At 35.7% G+C, this 20,103-nt stretch overlaps 2 protein-coding genes across 2 annotated transcripts; one reads left to right on the top strand and one right to left on the bottom strand.

The window, feature by feature from the left end:
• Window positions 1–1,832: 1,832 nt before the first annotated feature.
• On the bottom strand, window positions 1,833–7,781 carry polr3f (polymerase (RNA) III (DNA directed) polypeptide F). The gene is made up of 9 exons (XM_051094079.1): window positions 7,596–7,781; window positions 6,649–6,766; window positions 6,497–6,564; window positions 6,293–6,360; window positions 6,098–6,210; window positions 5,866–6,009; window positions 5,649–5,756; window positions 5,233–5,424; window positions 1,833–2,216 (listed from the first exon to the last, which is right to left on the bottom strand). The coding sequence occupies exons 1-9, from the start codon at window positions 7,649–7,651 to the stop codon at window positions 2,139–2,141; spliced, it is 945 nt and encodes a 314-aa protein (XP_050950036.1). The 5' UTR covers window positions 7,652–7,781; the 3' UTR covers window positions 1,833–2,138.
• A 1,414-nt stretch (window positions 7,782–9,195) lies between these two features.
• On the top strand, window positions 9,196–19,785 carry dzank1 (double zinc ribbon and ankyrin repeat domains 1). Its single transcript, XM_051094207.1, has 21 exons — window positions 9,196–9,295; window positions 9,404–9,528; window positions 9,606–9,756; window positions 11,406–11,535; window positions 11,625–11,688; window positions 11,774–11,877; window positions 11,993–12,078; window positions 12,587–12,704; window positions 12,799–12,912; window positions 12,989–13,081; window positions 13,168–13,290; window positions 14,859–15,014; window positions 15,090–15,312; window positions 15,391–15,494; window positions 15,577–15,660; window positions 15,763–15,853; window positions 16,910–16,995; window positions 17,088–17,171; window positions 18,603–18,730; window positions 18,825–18,899; window positions 18,971–19,785. The coding sequence occupies exons 2-21, from the start codon at window positions 9,420–9,422 to the stop codon at window positions 19,140–19,142; spliced, it is 2,295 nt and encodes a 764-aa protein (XP_050950164.1). The 5' UTR covers window positions 9,196–9,295; window positions 9,404–9,419; the 3' UTR covers window positions 19,143–19,785.
• Window positions 19,786–20,103: the final 318 nt, after the last annotated feature.

Below are 20,103 nucleotides of genomic sequence, written 5' to 3'. Positions count from 1 at the left end.
ATTTCCATTTATCACAACTTTTTTCGTTTTGTCAAACCTACTTTAATAATTAATGTTATTCAGAAAACTTTTTTTAGTATTAGTATTTTGAATTAACTCAGGATTTTCAGGATTCTTCGAATAGCAGAAAGTGCATTTATTTGAAATAGAAATACTTTGTTTTATAACAATATAAAATCTTAAAGTCACTTTTGATCAAATAAATGCACCACTGCGAAATAAAAATATTATTTTCTTACATATTATGACTGACCCAAAATTTGAAGAGTAATACAAATACACACACGAAATTAAATAGTAAATTATAAACGATCAATTTTCGCCACCTACTGGCATATCGATGTAATCCAGCACATGCATAATAAACTACTGCAGGTGTGGAAAGAATGTGAATAAAATAAGCAGTTTATTGGGTGTGTAAACTACCAGTCAAAAGTTTTTGAACAGTAAGATTTATTCATTCATTTATTTTTTAAATAAAGAAGTGTCTTCTGCTCACCAGCCTGCATTTATTTGACCCAAAGTACATCAAAAACAGTACAATTTTGAAATACTATTTAAAATAGCTTTTCTATTTGAATATATTTTAAAATGTAATTTATTCTTGTGATCAAAGCTACATTTTCAGCATCATTACTCCAGGGTTCAACATCACACAGTGCTTTAGAAATCTTTCTAATATGCCGATTTGCTGCTCAAGAAACATTATTTAATCATTATCATTATTAATATTTAAAACAGTTGAATGCATTTTTTTCAGGATTGTTTGATGAATAGAAAGATTCGAAGATCAGCATTTATCTGAAATAAAAAGCTTTTGTAACATTGTACACTACACCATTCAAAAGCTTGGAGTCAAGCTTTTTGGGGGGGACGAAATTATAGAAATTAATATTTTTATTTAGCAGGGATGCTTTAAATTGATCAAACGGGATGGCAAAGATAAAGAAACTTGAAAAAATTGTACTCAGCTGTTTTCAACATAATAATAAATGTTTTTTGAGCAGCAAATCAGAATATTAGAATGGTTTCTGAAGGATTATGTGACTGGAGTAATGATGCTAAAAAAATCAGCTTTGAAATCTCAGGGATAAATTACATTTTAAAAAATATTCAAATAGAAAACAGTTATTTTAAATAGTAAAAATATTCAGAACTTTTACTGTTTTTGCTATACTTTGGATCACATAAACGCAGGCTTGGTGAACAGAAGAGAATTCTTTTTTTTAAAAAAAAAAAAAAAACATTAAAAAACTTTTGACTGGTACTGTATGAACCTTGAATATTTTTAATAAGTTATAAGTTAAAGAGTTTAAGAACAACATCTGAAGCATCATGTAGTCCACAATGCATTTCAAGTTATTGCTTAAAATGTGAAATTATGCCAACAAATATTATAAAACTTTACTATTTTTTTAAACATATAAAATATGCCCACTCACGACTTTGAGAAAGTTTTAAATGTTTACCCAAAAATGAAAATGCTGTCTTTAATTACGCCTCCTCATGTCGTTCCAAACCTGTAAGACCTTCGTTCATTTTCAGAAGTCACAAAAAGTCAGAATTTCAAGATATAAACTCACAATTGCGAGTTTGTATCTGTATTTTTATTTTTCACCATTGTATTTGTAAAAGTCACAATTGCAAGACATAAATTTGCAATTCAGAGAAAAAAAAAAGTCAAAATTGTAAGTTTATATCTCGCAATTTTGATTTATTTCTCAGAATTGCAACTATGAATTGCTAACAATCTGCTAAAAATGGATGCAGTGCATAAAAATGATAGAAGTGCACAACCATACACTCCAATATGCAGACTACCTATCAACAAATATGAAAACCTTTATTTATTGATATGGTCGAGGTATATCATTAAAGACATATCTGTGGGTGAAGAGAAGCAATAACAAACAAAAAAAAAAAAAAAAAAAAAAAAAAATGAAAATCAGTCTCATGTGTCCAAATTTCACTGAAGACCAGATGGGAGCTGCTTCTTATTCACTTAATGTAGCTCAGCTTGAGTCATTAAAGCCATTACTGTTCAAAACATAAATAAAAAGATATCTTCAGTTGCATCGAATCGCTGCATGAAAAATACTTTCTCCACAGAGAAAAACAAAAGACATCCGGTTGGCTTTTCAGAAATCCAGCCACTCAGCCATGTAAACACAGTTGGATGGAGAGATTTCGCCTCCTTCGTGACAGTCATCAAACACCTGTAAAACAGAGAGTTACTGAGGTTAACTTGGCACATTGAACAAATAGTTCATCCAATAATGAAAATGTAGTGAGCTTCAGGCCATCCAAGATTTAGCTTCTTCTCGCCACTGAATAAAAAAAAAAAAAAAAAAAAAAAAAAAAAAGGTAATTGCAGCTTTTTATCTCACATTTTCAGTTTTTTTCCTGAGCAACTGCATAATATAAACTAGTAATTGTCAGAATTATGTGATCTAAACTCGCAATTCTTAACTTTATTTCTCAGAACTGTGAATTTTTTTTTCAGAATTGCGAGTTTACATTGCATAATTTACTCACCATCCTGAGTTTATCTCACAATTCTGACTTCTTTTCTCAGAACTATAAGATATAAAATCGCAGTTGCATAGATTAACTTACAATTCTGAGAAATAAACTTGCAATTCTGTGAAATAAAATTATGACTTTATATTACAGAATTGCATGTTTATGTCACATAATTTTCTTGCAATTGCAAGTTTGTATCTCACAATTAAGACTTTTTTCTGAGAATTGTGATATATAATCTTGCAATTGCATGTTTTAGTCAGAATTATGCAATATAAACATGCAATTCTGACAAATAAACTTAATTCTCCAAAATAAAGTCAGAATTGTGACTACACAGCTTGCAATTCTGACCTTATTTCTCAGAATTACAAGTTTAGATTGCATAATATTCTCGCAATTGCGAATTTGTATCTCGCAATTTTGACTTTTTTCTTGTAATTGTGAGTTTATATCTCACAATTCTAAATTTACATCTCGCAATTCTGACTTTTTTCTCAGAATTGTAAGATATTTCTGCTAAATAGAATTGTGACTCGCAATTCTGACTTTATTTTGCAAAATTGCAAGTTATTTCTCACAGTTGCATGTTTATATTGCATAATTTTCTTGCAATTCTGACTTTTTTCTTATAATTGTGAGCCATCTCGCAATTCCTGCTTTTTTTGTAATTCTGACTTTTTCCCAGAATTATGAGGGATTATGAAATGTCCTTTTGCATTATTGATGCACTATTTCCTATTTTATACTGTAAAGCCGCTTTGTCACAATCTGTATTGTTAAAACGCTATATAAATAAAGGTGAAGCAATTTTGAGAAATTAACTTGCAATTCAGAGTTTTAATGTCACAAGTCACAATTTTGACTTTTGTTTCGTAATTGTGAGTTTGCATCTGTATTTTTATTTTTCTCATTGTATCTGTAAAAGTCACAATTCTGACATTTCTTTTTTCTAAGAATTGCAAATTTATTTCTCAGAATTAAGAGTTTATGTCAGCCTTGTGGGCAGTGCGCCGACATACAGCCCCGTTACGCTCTAGGCGTCCCGTGTTCGAATCCTGACTCGAGGACCTTTCCCGATTCCACCCCCTTCTCTCTCCCACTTCACTTCTTGTCAATTCTGATCTGTCCTATCACAATAAAGGCAAAAAATGCCACAAATAGAGCTTAAAAAAAGAAAAAGAATTGACAGTTTGAAATTAAGAGTTTGATGACTTTATAATTCGCAACTGCGACTTTAAGTCACATAATCCTGACTTTATTTCTGAGTTTATATCACACAATTCTGAGAAAAAAAAAAAGTCAGAATTGCGAGATAAAAAGTCACAATTACCTTTTTTTATTGCTTATTCAGTGGCAGAAATGGGCTGGTGATCAAGTGATTTAAAGCTAAATTTCTCAAAATCTGTTCCAAAGAAGCAACAAAGTCATCCAAATCTTATATAGGACACATCAAGCCGACAGTCGGTCAACGTCGGGCCATCGGCCAGCGTCGGGCCATCGGCCACAAACAGAAGGGTGTTCCAATGTTATGCAATCTTACCCAAGCATTCCACTATTTGAATATTATCATAATAACATGAGCCGCCTAAAATGAAGAAAGTGATCAACATAACTAATATTCAAAATGATAAGCAATACGTTTCGTATATCTTGTATATCCTTGTTAGAGTTTCCCCTTTTGAATGACGAATATATACTATTAAACGAATATGTACTCTATTTTGCTCTTTTCCAAAGTCTTGATTTTGTTTTGGGGTGTACTAGAACATGCTGTCATGCTTGTTGGATCGAAAAACGCATTATTTTTCACATAATTTACATTATTACAATACCTCCCCAGCCTGGCACAAATGGCTCGATTAGTTCCGGGTTTAATGAAGGCCCGCCTTCCGAAAAACGGAATGTGTTGTGATTGGTTAGCTGTCCCAGTGCGCTGCGATTGGCGAACAGCTTAGATTGTGTTTTCATCCTGCTACGCCCTTGCCAAAGCAACTAGTGCAAGCTAGATTAGCATCGATAATTGACTTGTTTTGGACTAATGAATAAAACCACCCGTCTATGCCGTTCTAAAGCTTGGGAGTGCCAGGATCATTTGTAATATAACTCCGATTGCATTCGTCTGAAAGAAAGAAGTCATACACACTTAGGATGCATGGAGGGTGAGTAAATAATACTTTCCGTAAGCAAAAGAATTTCCGTAGGTGGGATTTAATTTAATGATATTCTAATGGACCACGTTGTGACATAATTGCATGCGGAAAACAAACGTTGTAGTTCAAAGTAGACGTTCGTTGTAGTTCTTGAAAAGAGACTCCTTTTGGAGTGGACTTTGAGATTTGTAACTAAAATTCAAAAAGTGAAAAAACACAATAGGACCCCTTTAAAAGCTACTGAGATAGACAGCTAAATCTTCTCACGCAGGCACAGAATGCATGTGTTAGTTTGCAGTCGGCTGTAATCTGAGCGGTGTGTTTAAGCACGGCTTTTTTGGCGAAGGCACCATCTGCTTTTATCACCGCTAGTTCTTTGAAGTTGGCGTGGTGCATCCCAGGCTTAAGTGTGTGTAGATTTCCAGCCAATTTTAATTTTTGGGTGAAGTTTTAGCTTAGAGTGACAACCACTCTAAGCAATGTCACAATACAATTTTAATTCGATATTTATCATACAGCCCAACTTGTGATTATTATAACTGTATGAAAAGCTTACCGGACACAGTCCACATGGTGTTTTGACCAGGCCAGTGGGTTGAATTATGGGATTCACACCCCTGTAGAGCTTCATCTGTCCATCTACACTCCCCACCGTCCCCTCTTTAGCAGCGATTATGGTCATCTCCACTTTGCCATCAAAGATCAACGTATTTAGAATGGTCTCAATGTCCTCCATGGACAAATCCACCTGCAAACAGAAACGTCACAACACATTAAACCTATTCATTTCATTCAATCAAGTGACAGCACCCATTCACTACAGAAGATCCACTGGTGAGCAAGTGCTGCTAAATTTCTCCAAATCTGTTCTGATGAAGAAGCACTCATCTACATCTTGGATGGCCCGAGGGTGAGTAAACTTTATTTCTATTTTTGGCTGAACTATTCCTTGCGGATATTATTCACACTCACTTTGCTGATGCCGAGCTCACAGATGTACTTCCACACTTCGTGAGAGGTGGCAAATGAGCTGTTTCTTTGCACCATAGGGCTCTGCTTACTATCTCTCGCTGCTTCGGCCTGAAAATACACACATTTCTATTAAAAGTAGTGTAGGCGATTTTAGAGAGGATAGCAATTTGCAAGCTAGCTTTGAAAGCCCAAGATCCCAAAAATATTACAATCTCACCTTACTTTGCAGAAACTTAAAGCACTGTTGGTTGAGAACCTCAACAAACTCAGACTCGAAATCTTGATCGCTATACCAAGCGCCTCCTGTCACAGATCGGTCCGGTTGTAGGTTGTACAGCATGTAGACCTTCTTCTTAGAGGCCTGTTTTTTAAAAAAAAAGACATTTTTAGTAGATCTGAAGCAAATCAAACATTGTAAATGTTTAAATAATGTTTGGAAAGCAACTCACCGCCACAGACTTCACCGCTTTGATGAGTTTCTTACTCTCAAGGTTCTTGAGGATCTTATTGATTTCTGTGAGTGGAAGGTTACTCTTATATCTGATGTCTCTGCTCCAAATTCCTTCAGAAATTGTGGAAAAAATCAATTATAATACACTTTCTTTATCAACACAAACCAATGCAAAATACTAAATGCATTTTACCTTTATTCCCAGCATCTTCTATGATCTGGTAAACTAGTTTTTCTTGGTTATCAGAGCCTTTAACTTTACTGTAAAAAAGCAGCATAAAACAATACATACTTAAAACAAACAAATGTGATATTTAAATATATAAATGTTCTTGTTTTTTTTTTTAATCCAATAAATTTGTATGCTCACGCACACATTGCATTTAAAGAGACAAACCTTGCAGACTGAGCATCCTTAAGTCTGTATAAAAGGCCACTGCTGTTTCTAAGCAAGTCTAACTGACCCTGAGAACAGAAATAAAGAATCAGACATGAATATGCATGTGGCAACATGTTTCATGCATTGTCAGCTGGAGCTGAACGTCTCACCACAGACAGCAGTCTGTTAATGGCCGTGGCCCGCTGCTGCGCCTCAACGTGAGGCATGTCATTCTGGATGACCTGGTCTGTGATCCCATGTGGAAACTGCTGACACAGCTCTTTTATCCTTTAACAGAAAAAAAAAAAGATTAAAATCAACTACATTTCCCAACATTCTCTGCGGCAGCACAAGAATGGCAAAAGACGTTCCTTTGATCTGTACTATGTTGAAACAGCGATAGAAGTCTTCCTCTTTTTGAGACTAAGTGTAAAAGACAAAAAATTGTTCAGGGAATAAATTCAATTAATTCAAAAATCACTTAAACGCAAGCGACGTAACTGACGTAACTACTCTTACAGAACTTAAACGTGAAGTCTTTTTTTTTTTTTTTTTTTTATTGCAAGAAAACAGATACAATAAGGCAATGCAAGATAATAAGAATGTCCTAAAGAACAGAGCACAGATCAAAAGAAAATATGAGAGAAAAAAATATATAATAATAATAATAAATAAAATAAAAATTAGACAGTTGGGTCTTCTAATAGTTTACATTTCTTCAATAAACTAAACAGTCTTCTTCCACTTTTACATTTTAAGAGTCTTACAGATTTACTGAACAACCAAAATTCCTTTTGAAAGACAGAAAACAATGGCTTTGTTTTAAGGCACTTACATTTATGAATATAAAATTTACGTGAAGTCTTGAATGCAGCGACATATACATACAATACAAGATAATTAGATGTATAAACTCACACGCTATTAAAAAAACAGAAAGCATACACATATTATAACCACACTGCTCATCTGCTGGGTCGGATATTGGTTACTTTTTAAATACTTGCAATACACACAAAGGACAAAGCAGGTATGAAAGTAATTTTGACTAATTCTAAATTCATCTACATGTTGTCATGTTGTTACCAGGCCATGTGTGAACCTGCGCTGAACTCACCTATTCTCGATATCCACAGGGTCCGTGGACTCTTTTTTGACTTTAACTTCCGTCATTGTCTATTAGAAAGGCATTACTTGACGAGAAAGTCAAATGTCAATAATAATAATTGCACATTCAATAAATTTAAAGCTGAAGGGATTGCTGTGTCGAATTTCAGTCTGCACTCATGGTCTTCCGATAGGCGGAGAGAGTTTGCAGGCTGGGTTGCCAGATCGCGTAAAAATAAACAAGCTGTTGTATTTAAACACAAGCCCACAGTCAGAGACTTGCCTCTGTTTATGCAGAGGAAATAAGCGCTTTTGTTTACATAAACTCCAGTTTGTTTCAAAACAGCTTAAAAAATTCACAACCGCGATTTCCAATATTTATAAGCGACATAAGCCCCAAAACGCTTATAAAGAGTGGACGTGGCAACACAGACTGGCACAGTGCGAACCAACCAAAAGGTTTGTAGCGCAACCTACTGTGCTGGAGGACGAGAAAAATTAAGTTTAGGCATATAAACATCAACAGTGTTGGGCAAGTTACTTTATGCGTTACACTACTTTTAAGTTACTTTTGAGTTACTTTCACCAAAATATCCACAGAAGTATGACTAGGGATTATAAAATAACAAACTGTAGCTTATTAAAGCTCATTATACATCCAGTGGAGGGTAAGGAGGTAGGTCTATATAGCATAAAATTATAAAATCATATTTAGATAGGCTACCGGTATGTAGGTCTACATTAACATTACTTTTAGTTTAGGTTAAACACAGATAAGCACAAAATTATTACATTTATAAATAACGCTGGTAAATAAAGTGAAATGTTATAAACAGTGTTGGGGAAAGTTACTTTTAAAAGCAATGCATTACAATTTTGCATTACTCCCTGAAAAAGTAGCTAATTACGTTACTTAATTGCTTTTTATGGAATGTAATGTGTTACGCACTTTTGCGTTACTTTTTTCAAATCTGGGTTGGTCTTGCCTCTTTGTTTTTCTATCTATCTATCCCCTTACTAAAATTTTACCATGGTTTTACTACAAATAAAACTAAAAAACATGGTTACTATTATACCACGGTAACCACAATTTAACTATGGTTTTGGACTATCTATCTATCTGTCTGTCTGTCTGTCTGTCTATCTATTCAATAAATCAGTTTATCTATCTATCTATCTATCTGTCTATCTATTTGTTAATTCATTGATTAGTTTATCTATCTATTCATTAATTAGTTTATCTATCTATCTATCTATCTATTTATAATTGAAAATTGTTCACAACCTTGATATTAATAATAATTTTTAAAATCATCATATTAGATGAAATATTCGAAAACATAGACAATAATGCAGTGATCAACAAAACATTTCATAAGCACTTACGTACATCATATTCTCTCATTTTGTGTTCCACATGAGAAAGCAGGAAACATGGGTTTGGAAAAACATGAGTGCGAGTTAACACTGACCAGATTCATTTGGGATGAATTATTCCTTTAAACTTGAGGGTACAGGAATCCCACAGCGGCCAAGCGCATGCGTACTACTCGGTTGCTATGGGATACGTGACGAACCAATAGCGCGTCCGTTGTGTGTTGAGTGTATCACTACAGCGTCGTTGGATACAGCGCTGTGTTAGGAAATATCGTTTATGTTTCAAGTTGTGACATACTTTCATCTACACAAATAGTCACGACGGTAGATTTTGTAAGCTCATATTTTCTCATTTTATGCACGTGCCGAATTAAACTAACCGTTAATCATTTTTGCGTAGTTATGATTTCTTCTAACGTTTTTTTTTTACCTATATTGCAGGTTGAAGAGTGCAAACATGACAGCAGGTTCAGTGGCAGCACCTCAAATAATACCCATTCGCATGCCGCCTCCAGGCAAAGCCAAGCATGAGATTGACTCTTGCACCCCTGTTGAGATCAAATCCGGTGAGTCAGTGCGGTTGTACCACAAGTTTCTTCTTTGCTTGTTGAACTTCATGTGTTTAATAATGCATATTTCCCAGAATCGTCTGATGCGAATGTCCTGTACACGCTGGACGGCAGTAAGCCGGAGATGATGAAGAGGCCGGGTTTTGGTGACAGCACTCTTAAGTACACTGAACCTATTCGCTTACCTGTGGGGAAAGTGTCCGTGAGAGCCATGGCTGTCACCGTGTAGGTTCATTTTATGCTATGTTGTTTATAATAGGATGGGTGTTGTTTGATTACAGGCATTGCAGGGTTTTGTTTTGTGAAATCCAAGTCTCAAAATCTAAGTATGAGTTTGAGTTCAGCCATTATTTCAATCTTTGACATGGCCTTACTCAGTCAGTATTAAAGATATCAAGGTTACATTTTCACAGAATGTTCTTTACCTAATGAATGATGATTTTATGTAGAAAACAATCAATTACACACATAAAAGACTTTAGCTGGGTTTTCACAGAGAGGGTGTGCATTACATTATATTAAAACTGTCTTGGAACATTGCCCTTATTATTTATTTTTGTCTGCTTTTCTAACATCTTCTCACAAAACTATTGCGTTCCCCTAAGTAACTTTGCATTCTCTTCCAAAACATTTGCCTTCTCTCGCAAAACTGTTTGTTGTTGTTGTTTTTGGTGGGGGAACAGTTTTGAGAGAGAACACAAAAACGCTGAAATATAATGTTTCTTCAAAAATTATTATTTATTTTATTATTATTATTTTTTTTTTTTTTTTTATCATCAACATGTCCTTTTCAGGGCTCTGTACCCACATTTTTAATACTAAAATAATATAAATAATATAAAATAAATCATAAAATGTAAATAATATTAAAAATAAAATAACACTATAAAGAGTAAAATAAACAATTGGTATAAACCATTTGTTTTTTAATATAAATTTATACAAAGTTTTACACAAACTCTCCCATGTGATGTAATTTCCACCACAGCCATCATTTTTACCCCGCTAGTTTTGTCAGTGAAGAGCTTTAAATGAAATATGAGACATGATGGTGAAGAAAACAATCATGAAAAATCATGAAATCAGAAAAATCATAGTAAACAACTAGTGCTATCAAATCGATTAATCGCGATTAATCACATCCAAAATAATAAAATATATTTCCTTGTAATATATATGTATATATATATATATATATATATATATGTATATATATAATCTATAAATATACACACATACATATATATATATATAAGAAATAATGTAATATATATCAAATGTAATGTATATTACAAATAAATGTAATATAAATCGTATATAAATATTAATGCATATATACATGTAAATATATATACATGTGCATTTGTGTGTGTGTGTGTGTGTGTATCACATGCACATATATTATGTAAACACAAACTTTTATTTTGGATGCAATTAATCGCAATTAATCGATTTGACAGCACTATAAACAACACTTAAGAACAGCATTTTTAAAATTTCCAGTCAAGTTATAATTTCATTTAATTTTGTGTATTTTTGTTATGCATACATTTCTGAATGTCAAATTAACCTAAGCAAGAGCAAAATCATTTTTTTTTTATTTCATAGTCATTTCCATCACTGTCATTTCCATAACCGAATGCTATTACACCCAATATATATTTGAAATATACTACAAATATTCCAAAAAAAATTACAAAATTCACATTTGATGTATGTATATCCATTGTTAGCAGGCAATTAAATAAACCAGTGGGAGTGTGAAAAGAGGATTTATTTTCTTAGTTTTCTAAGTACCTGTAATTGAAAAAACACCCAATAACAAATTATACTACAGACTGACCCAAATAAAAAACGTTTGTAATGTAATGCAGCGATGGGCGTCAGAGTGCAGTCGTCACCAAGGTTTTCACAGTGGCGCCGTCTCCTTCAGACGAGCAGGATTTGACTACAGGCGATGAGGATGACGCTTCGAGAAACGGACGACCGATCAATGGCAAGGATGTCAGTATTAAACCCATTCTGGTTTTTGCATAATAATATTGCATGTATGTAAAAATATGTATTATAAATATTACTTTTACACTGAACAGGATTCATTAATGAATCTGAAGGAGATTGAAAATGGAGCTGGTGTTTCCTCTACTAAGTATTTAGGTAAATCATTTGGTCGTCAGTGTGCATTCGATACAGACACAGCCTCTTGACTGTCTCGTGCCAATTTTGCGCTGTTTTACGTCAGATATTCCCAGCAGTGACTCTCGAAGAGCTTTGAAAGGCCCTCGATTCCTCTCACAACGTCTTGGTCCTATTTCATCTAAACGGCTGACGGCACAAAACACACAAGTAATGATTAACAACATGTATAAAAACCCTCTCAAACACCCTCGCTGACAACAGTTATCTCAAACCATAAACAAACTACATCCTGTTTTTACTCATTCATTCTCAATCCCACCAGAACCAGAGTGCAGATGTGGAAAGCCTGTTGAAAAACTTAACGAGCACTCAGATGTCACGGATCCAGAGAGAAACAGATTTCCTTAGGTGAGGTATATGTTTATATGTGACCCTGGACCACAAAACCAGTCTTAAGTCGCTGGGGTTTATTTGTAGCAATAGCCAAAAATACATGGTTTGGGTCAAAATTATTGATTTTTTCTTTTATGGCAAAAATCATTAGAAAATTAAGTAAAGATCATGTTCCATGAAGATATTTTGTAAAATTCCTACTGTAAATGTATGAAAACTTCATTTTTGATTAGTAATATACATTGTTAAGAACATTATTTGAAGAACTTTAAAGGCAGTTTTCCCAATATTTAGATTTTTTTGCACCCTCAGATTCCTGATTTCTAAATAGTTGTATCTCGGTCAAATATTGTCCCATCCTAACAAACTATACATTCATGAAAAGCTTATTTATCCAGCTTTAATATGACGTATAAATCTCAATTTTGAAAAAATGACACTTATGACTGGTTTTGTGATCCAGAGTCACATATTCAATGTATTTGTTATTTAAATGTTTGTGTTAATATTCATCGTCCTGAAGATGTCCAAAGTGCCTGAGTCATCGTCCTTCGGATCCTTTTGCCCGATTCTGCCTGCACTGTGGAGCACCAGTGCCTCCGATACCTGGTCAAAGACTGCCCCCTACTGAAGGAGGACAGGTACAACATATTCTGTTACTATAAGATACAGTGAAATTCAAATAATCAGTGATAATTTCACAAAAATGTGAGTATTCACTGTGTTTTTTCATAGATGGGTCTGTGTGTGCATTGTAATACCATGGTGCCTCTCAATACGTCCACATGTGTGGTGTGCGAGTCTCCACTGACTCAACAACTTCAGCCGCAGGCTAGTCTGAGACTACAGGTACATTTTCACCTGTCGTGGACTATTAAATGTACTTATTAGATCAAATAAGTATATTATATCCATATTATTCTAGGATATGATCATATGTAATTTGTGCGGGACTGGAAATCCTGCTCATATCACACACTGTGTCACTTGTGAAACCCAGCTGCTTCAGCAAAGCACAGTAAGAGCCCCGACTCCCTTAGCCAATTAAAATCATAATTAGAGTTCTGATAGGAGACTATTATAACAGTGTTTATCATTCCACAGCCGATTTTGAGCGGACAGAATGCTGCACCTGTACCCAGCTCACAGGGCAAAATGGTCTCCTGCTCCAAGTGCAATAGAGTCAACCACTCGGATGCTCGATTCTGTGACTGGTGTGGGGCAAAGGTGAGAAACCAGAACCACTGAAGACCGATTTCTGTTCATTTGTGTTGATTATGTGTTATACAGTGGCATGCGAAAGTTTGGGAACCCCTTACAAAATCTGTGAAAATGTGAGTAATTTCAACAATAATAAGAGATATCATACAAAATGTGAGGGTTTTTTTTATTTCACGAGTTCACCTTTACATCTAATCCAGTTGAGTAAACAGTAGGCATATTTTGGCGTGCTGTCCTGGGGGAGGGCTCCGAGCCCGGAATATGGCTCAAACCCAGAGAACTCCAAGTATAGGATGAGGATAGGTTAAGAGTGAGGAGTTGGGGTGGAGGGGGGATGCCGAAAAACAGTCGAATGACGGAGGTAAGTCAGCTGTGTGCATATATATGACTTGTGCTAATTTGGATGATTAGCTAGACGAGTTGCACCTGTGCCAAATTAGTTGATTATCTGATCATGCTCCTCCCAAACTTTGTTATCAGACATCATTTAGTACTGTCCTCAGTAAGATATTTTACATAAACAATGTTTACATATAGTCCACAAGAAAAATAGCTGAAATTATTAAAATAAAACCCTTCAGAAGTTTGGGTTTGAAGTCCCTTGTTTGCTCTGAACAGTTAAACTGAGCACTGTTCTTCAGAAAAATCCTTCAGGTCCTGCAGATTCTTCAGTTCGCAAGCATCTTTTGCATATTTGAACCCTTTCCAGCAGTGACTGTGATTGTGAGATCCATCTTTTCACACTGAGGACAACTGAGGGACTTAAACATTCACTGATGCGCCAGAAGGAAACACGACGCATTAAGCCGGGGGTGAAAACTTTTGAACAGGAGGAATATGTTAAAATTGTATATGTTATAAACATAAGATATGTTAAAACAGAAGATACTTGCATGTTTCCCGGAAGACAAATGAAGTATAATTTATTTGATCTTCAAATTCCAAAAGTTTTCACCCCCCAGCTCTTAATGCATTGTGTTTCCTTCTGGAGCATCAGTGAATATTTGAACCTTTTTTAATAGTTGTGTTTGAGTCCCTTAATTGTCCTCAAATATGCAAAAGATGCTGGAAAACTGAAGAATCTGCAAGACCTGGAGGATTTTAGTGAAGAACAGCAGGCGGTTTAACTGTTCAGAACAAACAAGGGACTTACGAACAACCATCTTAAAACAAAAAAACAGTCATAGATCATCCAGGCAACCACACACAGTATTAAAAACCAAGGGTTCCCAAACTTTTAAAGGGGGTTATTTTAATAATTTCAGCTACTTTTTTGTCTTGTGGACTATATGTAAACATCTTTTATGTAAAATATCATACTCAGGACAGTACTAAATAAAAAATAACATGGAATTTGTATGATCTCTCTTATTTGATAAAACTATTCACATTTTCATTTTCACGATTTCATGTTCTTTATGTCCGTTTTAAACTGCTTTGTCACTAAACGTTTTTATGGACGTGCTTATTTGGTGTAAATTATAACGTGGAGATTAAATCAGAATATCATTGCATGTGTTCTGCAGTATTTGCGTAAACTCGAATGCTGTGTAATTTTATGTTTGCACTTGCAGCCCGGCCACAAAGCCAGCTCTGTGACTTGCTCTCAGTGTGGATCTAGCAGTCACCCTTATGCTAATTACTGCGGTGGCTGTGGTGTCTTCCTGGACGGCCCACCCAGGACGCCCTCACATATAAACCAGGCACAGGATGCACAGGAAGCTGATCAGGTACAATACACTGCCTGTTCAGTGCTCATCAAAAGCGTACAGTATTATATCATCCTCATCGCTCTCTCCCTATAGTCTTCAGCCACCTGGCAAACAGTTCCTGCACCTGAATCAACAACTGTGCCTCCAGCTACGCGTTTGCGCATGTGCGCAGATGCACAGACACAAACAGCGGGTCTGTTTTTCCCATCCAGCACTGAACTGAAGAAAAGGAGCCAACAGAGGGAGGCGGAGCTTAGCAGACAAGAGCAGATGAGTGACAGGAAGCCCCTCCTCACTGCCATTAGTCCAGGCCGAGGTACTACTGTACACTGATTTTTGTTTTTTCAAATAAATAAGCACTTCTTTAGATATTTATGTGGTGTGTATGATTTAGGATACTGGAGAAAACAGCTGGATCACATTTGCGCACATCTGCGCAGCTACACTCAAAATAATACTGAGTTCAGAGCTCTGATTGGAGAACCTCGCCTGGGCAGAGTAATACCACAACTTTCCAAATAAGTAAAAATTGTTTGAATGCGTGATGTGAACATTTTGTGTTTGTCAATCTCCTCTCTAGATGATCTCCGCTGTTATTCAGGAGGACAGCTATGAAGTCAGTCTGCGTATCAACTTCATCTCTGCCTCACCGGAGGGATCCAGGGTCAGAAATACTTCTGAGAGCTTTTACATTGAGTCTAAAGAGAGTCTCTTGAGCTTTGCATGTTTTTCACTGTGTGAGATCATATACGTGTTGTTCTTCCAGTCGTCTTCTGCAGGCCAGCAGAGCAGATCTGTGGCATCAGAGAGTCAGAATCTCAGTGCTGTGACAGAAGGCAGAAATTCAGCCAGTCCAGGTACTAACACGTTTAAAATTGTAATATTTTAAATAAATAATAATTTGTGAATTATTAAAGGGAGTCTGGGTGTAAAGACTTGTATGGCTTAATGTAATGCAGATGATGTCTGTTAGTAAAATATTTTGTAGAAAACCAATGAAAGATTAACTTTATTTAAAAAATCCACATAGTTTTATATATATTTTAGACTATGGGGTGCGCCATTATTTCTCGGTGAGCTACTGGCATTACCTCGGAAAATAAAATACAGATACAGTGCCACATTGTGCGGCTCTTGGTTGTAATTTTCAGAGAAGCGATGCAAGTCTTCACTGCTTTTCCTAGCGATAAGAGGACAAAAGAATTGGAAGATGCCTGTGGACAAATAAAACTTCCCTGCGTCTTTGTTCTCTCCACTTTAGCCCTGATGCCTTTGAGGCTTTAGTAGATCATAGTTACTAAAAGAGCTTACAAATGGCAGAGACAAGAAACGCTAGATGCCATCCTGGCTGGATGTAAACATGTCAACGCTTGTCATGACGCTGCAGCCACTGAAGGAGTTTCTCAGTGCGGATTTCATTTGAATATACAGGGGCATTTAGACTCCTTATAGGGAAAAAAACGATGGACCAACGGAATTTAGTTTAAGCCTGTGTTCCGATTTTTGTTGTGATAAAAATAGCAACAGTTAGCACCAGTAGCTCAGGAGTGCAAACATTTCATGTCATCAAAATAATGGCGCCCCCCACAGTCCAAAATATGTATAAAATGATGTGGATTCTTTAAATGAAGTAGGTCTTTTGTGGCTTTTCTACTACATATTTCAGTAAGAGATATTTACGGTATATTAAGCGATACAAATCTTAATACCTGGGGTTCCCTATAACTGTTTCATGAAATAATTTACAATAGTAAAAATATTATACATCAAAATATTTATTAATAATGAATAATATTACAATTCATTTATTTCTCTTACTACTTTAATTGATACATTTATTGTTTATTTAATAATAGCAAATGATCAGAGTGATGCTTATGACTATTTTCCTGTCTCACATTTTGTTTATACAGACAGTAACATTAATACAGCAGGATTGTCAGTCAACAAAAAGAAGCAGAAAAAGATGTTAAGCTCAGACGTGACAGAAAAGCAGCCGGTCGGTATCACACACACATACATTTACATAATAATCCTTTTTATTTGTAGGACAAAAAAACATTTCATCAGGACGGTTAATGTCTTTCTCAGGAGTCTAAAGACAGTCTGCTTCTTAAGGAAGTGGGGCCTGAGGGGCGGGGACAGATCTCAGCAGTGCAGCAGCTATTGGACGAGGTGAGGCCAAAGAACCATTGACAGCTCCAAAAACTCCTCAGTTCCAGTTTTTTTTTTTGTTTGTATTTTACCATTTTTTAGTATGTAATGTAAGTATGTTTGCATGCAGTCGATCTGCAAAGTTACAAAACACAAAGTCAAAGCCAAAATAATAATAATAATAATAATAATAAACTGACGTTTAGCTAGAATTTACAGGGCCTTGGGAAGCCTTCGAAGCTGATACTCATTAGTTACTGTAAAGGGCATTAAAGGAGTAGTTCACTTCCAGAACAAAAATTTACAGATTAGTTACTCACCCTCTTGTCATCCAAGATGTCATGCCTTTCTTTCTTCAATTGTGAAGAAATTATGTTTTTCGAGGAAAACATTTCAGGATTTCTCTCCATATAGTGAACTTCTATGGTGCACGCGAGTTTTAACTTCCAAAATGTAGTTTAAATGCAGCTTCAAAGGGCTCTAAATGATCCCAGCCAAGGAAGAAGGGTCTTATCTAACTAAATGATCGGTTATTTTCAATTTTTTTTTTTTTTTACAATTCATATACTTTTTAACTTAAAAAAATCAATACAGTTAGGGTATGACAAAAAACTGTCTCATTTTCTCCTCCAACTTCAAAATCGCCCTACATCGCTGTTTTAGCTTTTTTGTATAAAGGCCGTTTGATCTTCTTTGCATGTTCACTTTGTAAACACTGGGTCGGTACTTCTACAGTATATAAATTGTCTTAGAAATTAACCAGTCGTTTCACTAGATAAGACCCTTCTTTCTCAGCTGGGACCGTTTAGAGCCCTTTGAAGCTGCATTGAAAGTGCATTTTGGAAGTTTAAACTTGGGGGCACCAAGAAATCCTTGAAAAACAATTTCTTTATGACTGAAGAAAGAAAGCCATGGACATCTTCGATGACAAGGGGGTGAGTAAATTATCTGTAAATTTTTGTTCTGGAAGTGAACTACTTCTTTAAGTTTCCAACATAGACCTAAGCTCTAAGTGGTACACTGGGCCAACTGGCCAACTGACCAATCAGAGCAGACTGCACTTTTCAGAAGGCGGTTTTAATGGAACCCAATCTAAAATGGAGCGTTCAGATAGAAAGTAAAAACAGGTGCGCCAATGTAAATTATACAAAAAAAAGAGTGTTTTGAACATTCAAATGTAAACATGTAAACATATTCTAGTACAGTCCTGAACAAAATTATGAAACTGTAAATGAGCAAATGAGCAGCCTTTAAGGCAAAATATAGTAATTTCAGTAGGAATCCAGGTGATTTTGCAAAAGATTTCACACACCGATTTCACAATTTCGCAACGCCTTGTTGAAACTGACTGCTTTGTACATCACTAGACCTTTTTTTACTGTGAAATTTTGCTGAAATGCACAAGGTTTACTCCTTTAGGTATATAAGGTGTGTTTAAAATGATCTCTGCAGGGTGCTGACCCAGCATGTTTGGGAAGTGATGGGCGACCCGTTCTGATTGCTGCAGTGCTAAATGGGCATCATGATGTCATTCCTGTGCTAGTGCAAAGAGAATCTGACGTTAACCAGGCATCTGGGCCGTGAGTTCAAAACAAGTTCCTTTCGATTTCCTTTTATACATCTAGTAATAATCTGAGCCAAATTAATACTTTTCATCATATGTGTTATTCACAGGTTGAATAACACAGCGCTGCATGAAGCTGCAGCTCTGGGAAATGAAGGCCTGAGGAGCGTTGAGATACTCCTGGGGTGAGTTTGGCAAACATTAATGATGATAAAGTTACAAAGGCATGTTTTAAAAATACTGCATTCTTGTGCAGGTGTAATGCAAGTATCAGAAAGCAGAACAATCGGGGCCAGACGGCGTATGATATTGCCGTGGCCACCGGGAACAGTTCTGTGGTCTCTCTGATGGCAGCTCACATGGGACAGGATCTGCTACAGCGCCACACTAAAGCCAGGAGCCCGTCTGGACTGGATACGTTCTCTTGAGACAATCCACAACTTAACCATACCAAATCTTATCAGTATCACTACATACAATACTTGAAGATTTGTTTAGGCCCTTCTTTTCCAGCTGAACCAAAATAAGTCAAGATCCCACCAGCAAAACTATCCAAGTGAAATTATTTCTTATTAAAGTGAGTTACATGAGTAAAAAAAATTCCTGGTCGACACTGTGTACAAAAAAATCTCTGTGTACAAAGAATTTCTGTCCATATAGTGGACATCTATGGTGCCTGTCAAAAAATTTTCTCCTCCAACTTCAAAATCATCCTACATCGCTGTTTTACCTTTTGTAAAGGGAATTTAGTTCTTCTTTGTACGTTCACTGGGTCAGTACTTCTGTAGCAATGTAGGATGATTTTGAAGTTGGAGAACATGAGATGGAAGTTTTTCGACCTACCCTAACTGTCTTGAACCGGAATACACCGAGTTGACGCACAGCTAGACAAGATGAGCATTTGAGGTTAAAAAGTATATAAGCTGTACTTTTTTTCTTTCTTTTTTTTTTTAATAAAATAACAGATCGTTATGCTACATAAGACCCTTATTCCTCGGCTGGGATCGTTTAGAGCCCTTTAAAGCTGCATTTAAACTACATTTTGGAAGTTCAAACTCACAGGCACCATAGAAGTCCACTATATGGAGAGAAATCCTGAAATTTTTCCTCAGAAAACAAATTTCTTTACGAATAAAGAAAAAAAGACATGAACATCTTGGATGACAAGGAGTGAGTAAATTATCTGCAAATTTTTGTTCTGGAACAGAACTTCTCTATTTGATTTAACAACTTCCACGTTTTTCCCCATGGTTTAGACAGCATAAATTAGCAGAACAACAGATTCAGTAGTACATTAACCGCACAATGAATACTGTAGCTCACATCCAAGTATCTCCAATATGGCTGCACATCCGAGTGAACAAACCGTGACTTAAGTGCAAACCCACT

This window comes from Labeo rohita, chromosome 22 (assembly GCF_022985175.1).
Source record: "Labeo rohita strain BAU-BD-2019 chromosome 22, IGBB_LRoh.1.0, whole genome shotgun sequence".
In the NCBI taxonomy this organism is placed as follows: domain Eukaryota; kingdom Metazoa; phylum Chordata; class Actinopteri; order Cypriniformes; family Cyprinidae; genus Labeo; species Labeo rohita.
Note: the sequence above shows the minus strand (reverse complement) of the source record. Positions and strands in the feature narration are given on the sequence as shown.

Coding starts and splice junctions, on each gene's coding strand:
- polr3f (XM_051094079.1), bottom strand. CDS start 7,651: ATGACGGAAGTTAAAGTCAAAAAAGAGTCCACGGACCCTGTGGATATC. Junction 6,361..6,496: donor AAGGATGCTCAGTCTGCAAG/GTTTGTCTCTTT, acceptor GCTTTTTTACAG/TAAAGTTAAAGGCTCTGATA. Junction 5,425..5,648: donor GTGAGCTCGGCATCAGCAAA/GTGAGTGTGAAT, acceptor TTCTGTTTGCAG/GTGGATTTGTCCATGGAGGA.
- dzank1 (XM_051094207.1), top strand. CDS start 9,420: ATGACAGCAGGTTCAGTGGCAGCACCTCAAATAATACCCATTCGCATG. Junction 9,757..11,405: donor AGAGCCATGGCTGTCACCGT/GTAGGTTCATTT, acceptor AATGTAATGCAG/CGATGGGCGTCAGAGTGCAG. Junction 15,495..15,576: donor GAGAACCTCGCCTGGGCAGA/GTAATACCACAA, acceptor TCTCCTCTCTAG/ATGATCTCCGCTGTTATTCA.